This window comes from Phocoena phocoena, chromosome 20 (assembly GCF_963924675.1).
Source record: "Phocoena phocoena chromosome 20, mPhoPho1.1, whole genome shotgun sequence".
Taxonomy (NCBI): domain Eukaryota; kingdom Metazoa; phylum Chordata; class Mammalia; order Artiodactyla; family Phocoenidae; genus Phocoena; species Phocoena phocoena.
Genome location: NC_089238.1, coordinates 40,359,727 through 40,374,631, shown reverse-complemented (window position 1 = coordinate 40,374,631; position 14,905 = coordinate 40,359,727). Strand labels below are relative to the sequence as shown.

General features: G+C 59.0%; 3 protein-coding genes across 3 annotated transcripts; 2 read left to right on the top strand and 1 right to left on the bottom strand.

Annotated features, from left to right (window-relative positions):
• Positions 1–281: 281 nt before the first annotated feature.
• Positions 282–4,427, bottom strand: FBXL8 (F-box and leucine rich repeat protein 8). The gene is made up of 3 exons (XM_065899194.1): positions 4,121–4,427; positions 2,357–2,533; positions 282–1,605 (listed from the first exon to the last, which is right to left on the bottom strand). Exons 2-3 carry the CDS (start codon positions 2,506–2,508, stop codon positions 633–635), a joined length of 1,125 nt encoding a protein of 374 aa, XP_065755266.1. The 5' UTR covers positions 2,509–2,533; positions 4,121–4,427; the 3' UTR covers positions 282–632.
• TRADD (TNFRSF1A associated via death domain) lies at positions 4,309–8,818 on the top strand. Its single transcript, XM_065899195.1, has 5 exons — positions 4,309–4,339; positions 6,767–6,925; positions 7,810–8,087; positions 8,165–8,369; positions 8,508–8,818. The coding sequence occupies exons 2-5, from the start codon at positions 6,775–6,777 to the stop codon at positions 8,816–8,818; spliced, it is 945 nt and encodes a 314-aa protein (XP_065755267.1). The 5' UTR covers positions 4,309–4,339; positions 6,767–6,774.
• A 2,745-nt stretch (positions 8,819–11,563) lies between these two features.
• Positions 11,564–13,259, top strand: B3GNT9 (UDP-GlcNAc:betaGal beta-1,3-N-acetylglucosaminyltransferase 9). Its single transcript, XM_065899595.1, has 2 exons — positions 11,564–11,687; positions 12,025–13,259. The coding sequence occupies exon 2, from the start codon at positions 12,051–12,053 to the stop codon at positions 13,257–13,259; it is 1,209 nt and encodes a 402-aa protein (XP_065755667.1). The 5' UTR covers positions 11,564–11,687; positions 12,025–12,050.
• The last annotated feature ends 1,646 nt before the right edge of the window (positions 13,260–14,905 follow it).

Genomic DNA, 14,905 nt, shown 5'->3' with positions numbered 1-14,905 from the left:
CCTATAAAGCGATGGCGTGGGCATAGTGAAGCCTCGGGTAGAGGGGCAGATAGGAGCGAGCTTGAGAGCGGGAGGGTGGGGGAAGGAGAAGCTGGCCCCCTCCCGCCGAACCCTGGGGCGTTGTCATTCCGAAGATGCGAGTGCCCCGACCCTGACCCCCGCAGCCGCACCAGTGGAAGTAAACCGTGAGGTCTCGAACTCTCCCACCCCTGCCCCTCCTCCGGCATCTGCTGGTTCTCCTCCCTCCCCCTTCAGAGCGGACCCGGCCTTTCACAGGACGTAGAGATACTGCTTGATTTATTTCACACTCAACCCTGAGGCATGCTTTGAACCAGTGCCCTCCCTCCTCCCACGCCGGGGCCGCCGAGCAACGTTTGCAGAGGACTGGGGTTGGAGGAGGGTGATCCCCGTATGGCGGGGACAGTGGGTGTCTGCAGATGTTGACAGCAACGAGTGGACTCAGGTTGCTCCGGGCTGGTACTGACGCCATCCCACAGCCCCCAATTCTCGAGAGGGACAAGAGACAACAGAGTCCTAAAGGAGCGGACTAGCAGCTCACGCGCCCCGGCGCAAACCCACGCAGCATCTCAGAGGCCACACGTCCGCAGGGAGGGGAAAGAGGGTTTGTCGCCTCACGCCACAAGCGTGGGCCGCCAGGGATGCGGCTCCCGCGTCAGCTTGAGCGTGTAGCTGCGCAGGCGCGGGCAGTGCGTGCGGAAGGCATGCAGCACGGAGGGTCGCACCACGCAGAAGCAGTGCACTTCGCGCAGGCCCACGCAGCGCTCTGCCAGCTCCTCCAGCGCGGCGTCCAGCTCGGCAGAGGCGGCAGCGCGCACCTCGAGCGCGCGCAAGGTTGCGGCGTAGTGGCGCGCTGCGAAGCGCACCGGGCCTACGGTGTCCCCAGAGAGGCTGAGGCGCAGCGCAGCCACGGGCACAGCAGGCTGCAGGACGCGTGTCACGCTCTCGGCAGGCAGAGCCGGCTCCAGCTCCAGCTCTACGGCCAGTCCAGGGTGGCGGCGGCTCAGCTCGGCCCAGGCTTCGTTAGGCAGGGGCGACGCGCGTGCGTCTTCGGGACATGCGCACCGCAGGGCCAGGAGCTCAAAAGGTGCGCGGTCTGGCGCCGCCAGTGCCTCGAGCGCGGTGCGCGACAGGCTGGCCAGGTGCAGGCCGAGGGCGCGCAGGCAGGGGCAGGCCTCTAGTAGCTCCAGCACGGAGCCTGGCCCCACGCTGCCCACCAGCGTACTGTTATCCAGGAAAAGGCTGCAGAGCTCCGGGCAGCCGTGTGCCACCTGCAGCACCAGCGCGTCGTCCAGTGTGAAGGGCAAGCGCCTTAGGTCGAGGTGGCGCAGCGCGCGGGCGGCCCTACAGAGGGCGTGCACGGCGTCCAGAACGTCGCGACCCGAGTCGAAGAGCCGCTTTTCTCCGCGGCACTCCAGGCACAGGCCTCGCAGCTCGGGGTTACGGCCAGCCAGTGCGGTCAGCAACTCTATGGCCGCCAGGCGGCTCGGCTCCCTGGACGGCACAAATTCCAGACGTAGATTCTGAACGTGGTCCAGGCAAGCGGACAGGTACTGCGGCTGCATGCCTTCTAGCTCACAGTCGCAACTTGGGGGTAGAGTGGTGGAGAAAAGGCATCAGCCGGCCGAGTCCCCGCGACCTGGAGAGAGGCCTCTAACCCACCCCTCAGCTTGGGTTCTAGCTACCATCCCCACTTCCTGCCCCCTCCCCACATAACCTCCCTGTCCCGACCATGCCTGGTCGCTCCAAGGGGATGCTAGAAGGGAACTCCCATCCTATCCATTTAGAAGACTTCAGATGCATCTGCCGCTGGTTGAAACCTTGCCACGGAGAGCCAATGATATTTTAAGAACAGGGCTTTCTCAGCGGTCTTTAAGGAGGCGGGGCGTAGCCTCTGGATTGCCAGGTTCACATTTGCCTCTGCTACTTCTCAGCTGAGTTAAGGAAGTGATTAAATCTCTCTGCCTCAATTTTCTATCTGTGCAACGGAGATAATAATACCACCTATCTACCATATCTACCATCTAACATAAAGTTTTAGTGAGGATTAAATAAATTAATATGTGTAAGGCACTTAGAACAATGGTTGGTACACAGTTGGTGGCCAATAAATGTTAGAAATTATTACACTTTGGGGGGGGGGTGGTCCATGCATGTGGAATCTTAGTTCCCTGACCAGGGATCGAACTCACTCCCCCTGAATTGGAAATGCCCAGTCAACCACTGGACCGCCAGAAGTCCTGATTACGCTTTTTAATATGGGGAGAGCCACTGTATCTCCCCAAGCCCTGACTCCACCGAGCCAGGGAGAAGGCGGGAGGGGGAGGAGCCTGCTCACCTGATGTTCGTGTTGAGCCACACAGTGCTGCAGGTGGCAGCGGCAGCCCAAGCTCTGCAAACCCTCGCGGCAGCGGCGCGGTCCCGCAGGGGCAGGTGACGGAAAATGAGTGCCAGCACCTCCTCCGGCAGTTGTTCTCCAGGCTCCGCCATGGCCGGGCGCAGGGTGGGGGTTCCGCTGCAGGAAGGCCAAAGTGTTGAGGGAAACACCTGGAGCCTACGTGTAGAAATGCTTGTAGCCCAGGAGCTGCCATGTAATTTGCAGAGCCCAGCGCAAAATGAAAATGTGGGTCTCTTTGTTCAAAACATTATTAAGGGTTTCAAGACAGTGACAGCAGAGCATTTAACCAAGTTATTAAACCAAGCCTGGGGCCCTGTGCAGTGCACAGGTCTCAGACCCATGAAGTCTGCCCTGGATGCCGAGGATCTCTGATTCTCCTTTAAACTACGTTCTCACTTGTTGAGCAAATCCACGTTTTATGCTATATTAGAAGGAACTCAACCACGACCGGTGCACCACGTTGATAAAGCCGAATACCGGATTTGGGATGATGCTATGGGATCTTTCTTCTAGTTACCAAAGTTTTCTCTGAGCAAGTTGGAAGGCGGATGCACAGGCTCTGACTCCAGACAACCACGTCCTCCCCCCAGCTCAGAGGGCCCCTCTTGCCTCCCCCTGCCTCCCTATACTACACGCTTACAGCCTCCAGATGTCCCAGACTAGTCTCACAGGGGTCACTGAACTGCTTTCCTCCCAATTTCGACCCTGAGTACTAGGGGAGGACTAAGCCCAAGCACCGAGGACCATTGAAATGAGGCATTCTCAAAGGGCGCGGGGCAGCAGAATCACTTGGACACTTGTTCACACTACAGATTCCACGGCCCCACCTACTAAGTTAGGCTCTCCGAAAAGAGTAGGGCCCAGGAAACTGAATTTCAACAAGCGCCGGTGGATTCTACAGGTCCCAACTTGAGAAACCCGGTCCTACCCCCGCCAATCACTAGAGAGTAACGATAGGGTTAATAGGGCGGGAGCATTAGGGAAAACTTTTAATTGGCAGAGACCACAAGCCAATCAGAAAGCAGGGACGCGTGTGGGGCACAACCGAATCCGCCCAGAGAAGGGAGGCTCTTTCGTCCACCTCGCAGGGGGAGGTGTCCCGAGTGATTCCAAGAGAAGGCCGGCGGGGCGGAGAAAGTCTTGGGTTTCTGGGGCCTGAGGAACCCTGGGTTCAAGTTCCGATCCTGAACCCCACGCAGCCCAGGCTCCCGTTGGGCGGCTTAGGTTCAGCTGGAATTCGGCAGACCCACCTCAGAGAGAGCGCGGTCTTTGTTGGAAAATGTGCGTCCTCTTTGAAGTTGCCAATTTTAGTTTAAGGTCCTTAAAGGTTTTCGTACCCAACGTTTCACGCCACTGGCCAGTTTTCTATTTTCTAGGCTAACGGTCCCTGCTGGAATTTGCGCCTCGCGTATCCTGGGGCTTCTGATACCCTCCACCAGGCCTGAACTTGGGACCCACCGGCACCCCGTTCAGAGTGTCAGGGAGTATCAGAGATCAGAGATCTTCGAGCTCTACCACACAGAAGGCACCAGAAACGTCTGGTCCTCAAGGGGCGCCTCCTTGTTGATCCATCCGTTGCCCGCTGGAGGAAGAGGAGCAACTCTCACCCTGGGGCCCTCCGGCCTCGTAAGAACCACAAGTCCTCGAAGTCCCTTGCCGCGGGCTGTTCTCCCTGCTGTCCAACCTCAGGCGCCAGTTTCTTACCTGCTCAGCGGACCAGGTGGGTTTTGCCCAGAGACTGGGGACTGGCGGCGATGGACAGTGGTGGGAAGGAACCGCGGGGAGCCCGAGGGGCGGGACGCCGGGACAGAAGGGGCGGCTCGGACTGGGGCGCCGCCCCTGCGCTCCGCGCACACCCGGAAGCAGCGCGAATCCAGCGGAGCCGGGCGGGCGTGGGAATCCGGGACGAGCCGAGGCGGCCAGGTTAGTGCAGAGGGTGGGTGGGCTTCCCAGTGCCGGCAAGAGCCGAGGTGGATCCTGGCTCAGAAGCATGGGCGCGGCGCGGTTGTCATCCGCGGCTGCTCGGGTCAGGTGGTGGTGGTGGCCTATTGGGCTGTTTCCGTGGGAGGCGGGAGAGAGGGTACGGACCTTAGTCCCCGAAAGTTCCTTGTCTCAGTTAGGGGATTTCAAGGGGCGGCAGGACCCTGTGGGTGAGAGGACGGGGTGGGGCTGTTTCTGAACAGATATTTGAGCAGAAACCCTTTGCCCTCCCCGGCCAGTAGCAAGAGCAGAACTCCAGAACGAGGGAGGCAGGGGAGCTCCCCTCGAGAGCTCGGGAGCGGCCCAGCTGAGTAGGATGCTGGGACTCTCAGCCTGTCAGTCCTTGAGGGGCCACGCCCGCCAGCAGGCCGTCACCGTCCACCCGGCCAGAGGTGGGGCTACCCAGGGACTGTTAGGCCGTGTTAATAGAACGCTGCACCGGCTGGCTCCCGGTCATAGGGGCATATTTTCTTGAGTCGGTATCCAGCTAAGAGTTCCTAGAACCCAGCCCGGCCCCGCCCGCAGAGAGGCGGACTCTGGGTGGGTGGGGCGCGGGGCTTCCCGAGGAGGGGCTTCTTTGGAAGGACACGTAGAAAGGAGTTCCCAAAGGCGCGAAACGAGCCAAGGGCCCCGGCCGCTTCTCAAAGGTTATCTGTCCTTCTCGACCTCTAGCCTGGCAGGCCTGTTTGACTTCTGTTTGACTTCTCCCATTTGTCCAGTCGTAGTGAGTGTGAGGGAGCTTCCCCCCTCCTCCAGGTTTTCAATGTCCCGCAGGTAGGCCTGCTGGGGAGACTACCACCCTTACTTATCCACCCCTTGGGGCGGGACTGCATCTACGGGGTTTACATAAAGTAGAATATCGCTAAATACAGTGAAAATAAAAATCACGCCAAGTCTCCCCCTTCCCCAACAGAGGTAAACAATGGTAACTTCCTGTTAATTTCCAGACTATGGTTTTGGGTAAACACACAAGTATTAATATGTCTTCTACCAAAAGATTATGGGGGGGGCAGTGCTCAAAAGGTACATCCCTGTGCTCAGACGCAGGGTAGGGTTATCAAGTATCATTTTTCTTGCCAGGTCTGGGTGATGCTGGAGCGCTCCTTCCTAGGTACTGTCCCAGATTTGGCTCTCACGTTAGGGTTTGGGGGCAGATCTGAAACACAGAATAAACAGAAATGATTTAGCTCACATAATGGAAAAGTCCAAGATGGGACACAGTGTGGTTAGGAGTGCACTTCATCTCTTGGCTCTGTAGCCTCCTGTGCCAGTTTCATTCTCAGTCAGGCTGTTCCCAAGCAGTGGCAGAGGAGAACTACCCTTCCTTCTAGCTCAGCTTCAAGATAGGAAGGGAAACTTATGCCTCTTTCCTATTGATCCAGCCAAATTTGCAGGTTGATTTTGATTGGTCCAACTTGAATCCTGTGCCCAACTCTGAACAAATCATTTCAGGAAGGCGAATGGAATATGCAGATTGGCTAGGCCTGTTTCACTTGCCCAGGCCTGGAGCTAGGGAGTGGAGTTCGCCCCTCCAACAGGCATGTGGATTGAGACAAGGGAAGGGGGAAGGCCCCAGAGGTCAGTCAGGATTGCGGGAGGGAATCTGGGCAGGCGCAAACTACAGGTGTCCTTTGAAGTGAAGCCTGGAGATATAGTAGGAATTCAGGTTAGAAAACCAAAGTGGGGGCTGTGGTCCCACAGGGATCCTGGGGGCTCAAATTTAAGCTGAGGGCATACCATACCAGCACATGGGTCTCGTTGTGCTGTGGGGCATGGGCACCATCCAGGATAAGGATGTCTCCAGTCAGCTTTGAAAAGAGAGACACTCGGGCTTCCCTGGTGGCGCAGTGGTTGGGGGCCCGCCTGCCAATGCAGGGGACGCGGGCTCGTGCCCCGGTCCGGGAGGATCCCGCGTGCCGCAGAGCGGCTGGGCCCGTGGGCCATGGCTGCTGGGCCTGCGCGTCCGGAGCCTGTGCTCCGCGAGGGGAGGGGCCACAACAGTGAGAGGCCCGCATACCGCAAAAAAAAAAAAAGAGAGAGACACCCTGGCCTGAGGAGGGAGCAGAACTTGTTGTTTCTACTGCAACATTGTCCCTCTCCTCTTCCATCCCTGTGACCCTGGGCTCTTTCTCTGAGAAGACAGTGGAGAGACAGTCCTCACTGAAAACCTTGGCTGGGCTGGGCTGGTTTGGGCTGGGCTGTGCAGAGCCAGAAGCACAAGGGGCTGCCTGTGGGATGATGAACTTACCCTCATAAGTATGCCAGCTGGGTGGGGATGGCTGGATGTCAGCTGAGGGGACAGCTCGGCCACGTGGGACTGGACAATTGTCTCCAGAGCTGGGTGATCTGAATGCCTATCTCTGTCCCCAGGAGGCAAGATGGCAGCTGGGCCAAATGGGCTCGAGGAGTGGGTGGGCAGTGCCTACCTATTTGTGGAGTCCTCGCTGGACAAGGTGGTCTTGTCGGATGCCTACGCTCACCCGCAGCAGAAAGTGGCGGTGTACAGGGCTCTGCGGACTGCCCTGGCAGGTGCGTGAGTGGGCGGGCACTTGGAGAGGAAAGGCCGGCCTGGGGCCTTTTGTGGGCGGGGCCAGGGACTGAGACCTCACCTCTTCAACTCTGTGGGCCTGTGCTTAACCACCACTTTAAGGAAAAGATTCGTTAGGGAAGGGAGGAGGAGGACGCCTGGTTGTGTAGGGTCTGTCTTCTCTGTGTATGCATGTGTGCCCTTGGGTGTAGACTTGTGTCTCTGTATGATCTATGTGCGCACTAATGTCCCCCTGCTCCATGCCCCCCACTCCCCGGATCAGCCCGCTCACTGCTGTCTACTAATCACGCCTCTCTCTTCTTTTCCTCTCTCACTGCAGCACTCCTTGCCCCAGACCCCCTCCCCAGTACCTACCTTTTGGGTCCCCTTTTCCCATCTCAGGGCAGAGGCCACTGGAGGTTGAAGCCAATAGGGGGATCTGGCTCCGGCCTCAGAGCGACGAGAGACCCTCTCCTTCCAGGGCGGGGGGAGCCACACTAGGAGGCCAAAAACCTGAGACCTCTCGCCCCCTGTCCCGCCAGCCACCTACCCAGAGGGCTTGGCTGCCCAGGGCAAACGCCCCTTTCTACCCTGCAAAGTCTCTTGCATGTCCTTTTTGCCCACCCTCATTTGGGGCTTCAGGATTGGGGATAGAGTAGCACACACTCCATCCTAGGGTGCTCCCTGTGATAGGTCCTGGCCTTTATTCTGGGTTGTTGCTGTTTGCATCCCAATTTGCTTCCCAGCTGGGAGCTCTGGCGTATAGCCGCGCCCCTAGGTCTGGGGATGGGGAGGGCGTCTTACCTGGGGCTTCATCCGTCCTCCGGCCTCTTGGAGAATGGCCCCGCAGGGGGACCGCATGCCACCTGACTGCCTGCCTCCGCAGAGAGTGGCGGGAGTCCCGACGTGCTGCAGATGCTCAAGATCCACCGCAGCGATCCGCAGCTGATCGTGCAGTTGCGTTTCAGCGGGCGCCAGGCCTGCGGCCGCTTCCTCCGCACCTACCGCGAGGGGGCACTGCGCGCCGCGCTGCAAGGGTGCTTGGCGGCGGAGCTGACCCTGCACTCCGTGCCGCTGCAACTGGAGCTGCGCGCCGGCGCGGAGCAGCTAGATGCCTTGCTGACCGACGAGGAGCGCTGTTTGAATTGCATCTTCGCCCAGAAGGTGCGGCCGGGCTGGGGCCAGGGTGGGGTGGGGATTCGCGGCTAAGACCCCCACCGACGCCGCACTCCCCTCCCTAGCCCGACCGGCTCCGGGATGAGGAACTAACAGAGTTGGAGGATGCGCTCAGGAATCTGACGTGCGGCTCGGGGGGCCAAGGGGGCGACGTGGAGGGCGCTCCGGCCCCCTCGCAGTCTCTGGCACCCTCTCCGTCGGAGGAGAAGCCGCCGCCGCCGCCGCCGCCGCCGTCTGGCCAGACTTTTCTGTTCCATGGTCAGCCCGTAGGTGAGACTCCCGGAGAGAAGCAGAGGCAGGATCCTCGGGAGGATGGAGTTTGGGGAGGGGCGAGGTCTGCGCGGGATAGTCGCGGGGCGGAAATGGAAGGGTGTCCCGAGCTCACTCCGCTTCCCACTCCCCCTGCAGTGAACCGGCCGCTGAGCCTGCAGGACCAACAGACGTTCGCGCGCTCAGTGGGCCTCAAGTGGCGCAAGGTGGGGCGCTCCTTGCAGCGCGGCTGTCGTGCATTGCGGGACCCGGCGCTTGACTCACTGGCCTATGAATACGAGCGTGAAGGGCTGTATGAGCAGGCCTTCCAGCTGCTGCGGCGCTTCGTGCAGGCCGAGGGCCGCCGTGCCACGCTGCAGCGCCTGGTGGAGGCGCTCGAGGAGAACGAACTCACCAGCTTGGCAGAGGACTTGCTGGGCCTCGCAAATCCCCATGGCGGCCTGGCCTAGCCTGGGTACCAGAGAAAGGGGCAGTCGGCCAGTTGCCCAGCCAGGGTTTGGAGCACCTGGGTGACTGTAGGGTCCCTTCTAATGCTACTGCTGACCTCCTGTCCACCCACGGGACTCTGACGCCATACTTACAACCAAATATGGCTGCCCTCTCCAGGAGTCAGACAAGCACCCACAGTGTCTGCTGGGGTGCCACTGGAGGTTCTGTTCTAGATACTAGGATAGAGACAGAGCGTATGGGTGACCTGCTGCAAGAGGTCGACCTCACCTTTTCCCACCGCAGAAGAGGGGCTTTCAGCCAGACCTTACCTCTTCATTCACAGAACAATTCATTACTATTCATTAATTCAATATAATTCATTAAGGACCTGCTGTATTCTAGGCATCGTCCTGGGTGCTGCAAATACTGTGGTGAACAAAACACACGAATCCTGCCTGTCCCCAGTTCACACTCAGTCTGAGACTCTGAATATTAAGAAACAGTAATAAAATACTACCAGTTTTTTGATGTGAAAAATACAAGGAGTTATGGGAGCAACTGAGCAGGGGCCTAACCCAGGTTAGGGGTTAGGCTTCCTGGGAGAGAAATGAGTGTGAATGTTGTGGGTGGTGGACTGAGAGAAGGGCAATATTCTGGGCATGGTCAGCCTCAGGTGAGGTCTTGAGGGAGGTGAGAGGAAGGGATTTAGAACAGAAGGTTTAGAGTGGCTGGATCTAGGGGTGGGTGGATTTGCAGAGACCCATTGGTGAGTGGGGGAGGCAGAGAGCATGGGGTCAGGTAAGCCAATTTACAGAGTTTGGATTTTATCTGGAGGCTAGTGAGAGGCCTTTAAAGGGTTTTGGCAGTTAAGGCTGGGAGGCTGGTGAGGATGCAGAGAGAGAGAAAAGACAGCGCCCCAGGCTGGGGCAGTAGCAGCAGAGATGGAGGGAAGGGATGAACATTGAGTTAGGACAAAGGACAACAGGCCTGGTGACACTGAATGAGGGAGGTGGGAGAGGACTCCAGAGTTTCTGCCTTTGCCAGTTGGAGGGAAGGTGGAGCTGCCTGCTGAGATAGGGGCCCTGGGGGAGGTGAAGTGCTTGCTCTGTTTGGGACAAGTTGGGCATGATGTTCCTGTAGAACATCCAGGGAGAGAGTCCAAGGATAGCTGGATCTATAGTTTTCAGTTCAGGAGAGTGTTGAGGCCCAGGATTCAGAAATGTACAGGTGGGAGTGGGTGGGGTGGCCCAGGGGGAGGTCCTGAAGGTCACCAACCAGAAAAAAGAGCAACCCAAATTGGAAGGAGGAAAACCAGATTTGGAAGCCAGGGGAATACCCACCTGCTGTGAGGAGGCTGCGAATCTGTCAAAGCTGCGGAGTGTCCACTGGAGTCAGGGAAAAGGTTACTAGGTGGGGGCTGTTTCTGGGACATGGTGTGGACAGCCTGAAACCAGACCACAGGAGGGATGGGAGGTGAGGCAGCAGAGACAGCCGGAGTAGAGGACTCCTGAGAAGTCTGTGACCGGGAGAGGGAGGCTCGGGTCAGAGGGTTTATTTTGTAAGGGAGAATATTGGTGGGAAGAAGTCAGAAGGCCCAGTCACAGCCACTGGAAAGAGGATGGCACTGGGTAGCAGTGCTGGTTCTCACAGTCTGCCCTCAGAAACTCTTGGGTGGGGTGGGGTGGGGCGGGGTGGGGTGGGTGTTGTCTACTCCAGGCCCCACTGCATGGCTGGGACCTGGAGGCTCTGAGTTCCAAGAAGAGAGAGGTGGCAGCCAGAGCTGGGCAAGGCCTGGGCCCCAATCTCCAGAGCGCCTCTCTGCCCGCCTGTGTCCACATCAAAACCTTTGCTCACTGGTCTACTTCAGGAGTCCCCCAAGCTAAACCAATCCCTGCCAGCCCTACCTGGCCTGCAGTGGGCCCAGGCTTGGTTATTTCTTCCTGCAGGAGGTGATGATGGCCTGGGGCACTAGGGACTAAAGAACTCAGAACTGCTTCTGGAGAGACAGACTGAAGTGCTCACCTGTGAAGTTAAAGCAGACAGGTTTGGCCCCCCTCTCCTGCATCCAAGTGGATGGATAGGGAGAGGGGCAAGGGAGGACAGAGGAAAGAGTCTTGGACTGAATTCCAGAAGATCTGGGACAGTGCTCTTACCTTCTGCCTGTACGATCCTGGGCAAGTCACTTAACTCCCTGAGGTGCAGCGTCCCCCATCTGGGCATGATCAATGACAGCTGCTGCCAGGGTTGTGAGAATTGCGCACGCAGTTTTGTTGGTCCTTGTGTGCGTGGTGTGTCTGCTGGCGGGCATGGCAGAGCCAGGAGAGAGGAGGCAGCCATGTATCCGGGGCACTTTTTGGACCCTGTCTTGCGGAACCAGGGCTCCTGGAAAGCTGAGGAGAGGCACTTCCAAGGATGGCCTGGGAGGGGTCGATGCCAAGCCCTCCTGCGCTGGGGCTCCTGCCCAGCCCAGGCCCTTTCTGCTCCGGAGAGGCAGGGGTGGGGAACTAACCAGAAAGGTTAGTGCTTCTTCCCGTCCCCCGGAAAAGCAGAATTGGGAAGTTTGAGCCTGCACGGAGACCAGAACTCACCTCTTTGAGCTTCCCAGAGAGAGCTGACCGTGAGGATCCCTCTCAGAGATTAGTCTCCACTAGGAGACAGCGCTCCGGCAGCGCCAGGGCGGAGCTGACTGAGCTCCAGATGTCCGGGCGCACACAGCTGTAGGGTCACGTGGCAGCGGCCCCGGCCCCCCTTCCTGCCAACGTTGCATTTGGCCCAGGCCCCGTCCATGGCCGCCCTTGGGACCCCGCGCTGAGCCCCGGAGGCCCCGGCATCCGGGGCCACGCCGCTCCCAAGGGCCGAACGTGTATCAGGATCCCAAGGACCGCCGTGGTGGGTAGGGATGGGTAGAAGGGATTCAGCCTCAACGCGGGAAGAGGGTGGGGCCGAGGCTCCGCGTCTCCCTGTTCTGGCTCTGGGGCACCGTGCTAGGCCGGAGCTGAGAGGGTGGGAGTCGGCTATTAGGAGGAACTTCTTGACCCTTCAGGGTGCCCATCCCGGTGGGGGGTCAGGGCCCAAAGTAGGAGGACAACGGAGGGGGATGAACAGCCGGCAGCTGGAGACCCCAGGCGTGTGGCCTCCCGCGCCCTACCCCCGGGGAGGGCGGGGCCGGAGCCCCTGCCGGCTGCTGGCTTCCTTGTCTTGAGCCCCTGACTGAGTCTCTCCGCAGGGGCCGCGGGCGCCTGCCAGGCGGACATGAGGCGGAGGCTGCGCCTACGCGGAGAAGCGTCGCTCACGCTGCTCCTCGGCGCCGCCCTCGGCCTCCTGCTCTATGCGCAGCGCGATGGCGCGGCCCCGACGACGAACGCGCCGCGAGCTCAAGGGAGGGCGGCGCCGGGGCCCACCCCGGGGCTCCGTGTATTTCAGGCGCCGGACGCGGGCGCAGCCCCGCCGGCCTACGAAGAGGATACGCCAGAGCCGCCCACGCCCACGGGACCTTTTGACTTTGGCCGCTATCTTCGAGCCAAGGACCAGCGGCGCTTCCCTCTCCTCATTAACCAGCCGCACAAGTGCCGAGGAAATGGCGCACCCCCCGGCGGACCCGACCTGCTCATCGCCGTCAAGTCGGTGGCTGCGGACTTCGAGCGGCGCCAAGCAGTGCGCCAGACGTGGGGTGCTGAGGGTCGCGTGCAGGGGGCGCTAGTGCGCCGGGTGTTTTTGCTGGGCGTGCCCCGGGGCGCGGGCACAGACGGGGCAGACGCGGAGGGGGCGGGCACTCGAACGCACTGGAGCGCCCTGCTGCGTGCTGAGAGCCGTGCGTACGCGGACATCCTGCTCTGGGCCTTCGACGACACTTTCTTCAACCTAACGCTCAAGGAGATCCATTTTCTGGCCTGGGCCTCCGCCTACTGCCCCGACGTGCGCTTCGTCTTTAAGGGCGACGCCGACGTGTTTGTGCACGTGGGAAACCTGCTGGAGTTCCTGGCGCCAAGGGACCCGGAGCAGGACCTGCTTGCAGGTGACGTGATAGTGCAGGCGCGGCCAATCCGCGTGCGGGCCAGCAAGTACTACATCCCTGAGGCTGTGTACGGCCTGCCCGCCTACCCGGCCTACGCAGGCGGCGGCGGCTTCGTTCTCTCGGGGGCCACGCTGCGCCGCCTGGCCGGTGCCTGCGCGCAGGTTGAGCTTTTCCCCATTGACGACGTCTTTTTGGGCATGTGTCTACAGCGCCTGCGTCTCACGCCTGAGCCTCACCCTGCTTTCCGCACCTTTGGCATCCCTCGACCTTCAGCCGCTCCGCACCTCCGCACCTTCGACCCCTGCTTTTACCGCGAGCTGGTTGTAGTGCACGGGCTCTCGGCTGCTGACATATGGCTTATGTGGCACTTGCTGCACCGGCCACACGGGCCAGCCTGTGCGCGTCCATGGCCTGTCGCTGCGGGTCCCTTCCAGTGGGGCCCCTAGCCACCTGTCACAGCTCTAAGTCCCCCTCATTCAGACCCAGGAGGTAAGTGGGAGGTAGCTTGAAGGGTAGGTTTCCCAGGCGGATTAGTGCTGTGTATGTGATTCTTCCCCAGAAAGGGGCATCCAGGTGTCTTCCTCCAGAAGGTCCCAGGGAGTGAAGATTGAGGTTGGTTCCTGCTGACACACCCTATTGGGAGGTGATCTGGAACCAATCTAATGGTGGCCCTTTGAGACAGCCAGGGCTGAGGTGGTGGAGAACCAGGCTCTTTGCCAAGCAGGTGAACGTGCTTGGCCCTCCTAGTAGGGAGGTGGGTGGGGGTGGGGGTGGCAGAGGTTCATGGAATCTGACCATACTTCTTAGTTTGGAACCCCTAGAGTGAGGCCAACAAATGCAGATCTTTCTTAAGGCTGGACCCCACAGGGATGGGTAGGGGCCTGGCCTCAGTCTTCATGGAACCGGCAGCCATTCTGCCACAACTAAATCTGAAAGTAGGTGTTTTGCTTCCTATTTGCCCCTTCAGACTGCATTCTTAGCCACGTCTAGGTCTTTAGATCTGCTTTCCTGGGGCCAAGCCCTCCTGAGCCCTGGGCTAGCTGGAACATTAGGGATGGAGACACACAGGGACTGAGCGCCTTGTCCTACCTAGTCTTCCTCCATATCCAGCTACCCACCTACACCCACACAACTGTGCCATTCTCCCACTGGAGCCTGTGCTACCCCCTTCAGAGGAGCCAAGGAACCTTTTTCTAAGATGACTCCTCCAGCTGTAAGTTTCCCCATATTCTTCAACCACCCCCTTTCTCAAAAAAATCAACGCCTCCACGCTCATTTTAGTATAAACATCCCAGCAACAGCACATGGGGAGCTGTCGTGGAGGGCATAGGTCTTTATTGGAGGAGGGGTATGGGCAGGGCATGAGGAAGGTTCCCCCATGCTAGGAGGATGGGAACAGTCCTGGCTGTCCCACAGTGGGATGTGTGAGGGTCTCTGGCCAGGCCACAGTCCACACGGGAAGACACCAGTCACAAAGTCATGGGAACGCCACACAAGCCTGGCTGTAGGCCCAGGCACCACACAGGCGCCCAGGGCAGGTCCCCTGCACATTCATTGTTAAACTATACAGGATGAGGCTGTACATGAGTTAATTACAAAAGAGTCATATTTACAAAAATCTGTACACACATTTGAAAAACTCACAAAATTGTCATCTATGTATCACAAGTTGCTAGACCAAAATATTAAAAATGGGATAAAATTATACATTTCTCTTCTCAATTCTTTTCAAAAGGATTAATATTTTTAAAGCACATATGCTACTTTCCTTAGCAAGTCCCACGAAGAGACTGAGCAGCCCAGCCCTCCATGAGCCCCAGAGGCCTTGAGCCATGAATGGGCCCGGCCAGGGGACACTGCCCAGAGCTGAGGCAGGGGGGGCAAGCCCACGGTGCAGAACAGAATGCTGAAACACAAAAAAAGAAGGAAGATGTCTTTGGCTAAAACTTTGGCATTAAAACAAAGAGGCAAACAGGATGGAAACATGCAGCCCTGCCAGCCAGGTTGGGGCAGAGTAGGGGAACAGGCGGCCTTGAAGGCTGGCTCCAAGAGGGGTGGGAACCAGGCCTGGGCACGTACCTTGATAGTAGAA

Coding starts and splice junctions, on each gene's coding strand:
- FBXL8 (XM_065899194.1), bottom strand. CDS start 2,508: ATGGCGGAGCCTGGAGAACAACTGCCGGAGGAGGTGCTGGCACTCATT. Junction 1,606..2,356: donor TGGCTCAACACGAACATCAG/GTGAGCAGGCTC, acceptor TCTACCCCCAAG/TTGCGACTGTGAGCTAGAAG.
- TRADD (XM_065899195.1), top strand. CDS start 6,775: ATGGCAGCTGGGCCAAATGGGCTCGAGGAGTGGGTGGGCAGTGCCTAC. Junction 8,088..8,164: donor ATTGCATCTTCGCCCAGAAG/GTGCGGCCGGGC, acceptor TCCCCTCCCTAG/CCCGACCGGCTCCGGGATGA. Junction 8,370..8,507: donor GTTCCATGGTCAGCCCGTAG/GTGAGACTCCCG, acceptor CTCCCCCTGCAG/TGAACCGGCCGCTGAGCCTG.
- B3GNT9 (XM_065899595.1), top strand. CDS start 12,051: ATGAGGCGGAGGCTGCGCCTACGCGGAGAAGCGTCGCTCACGCTGCTC.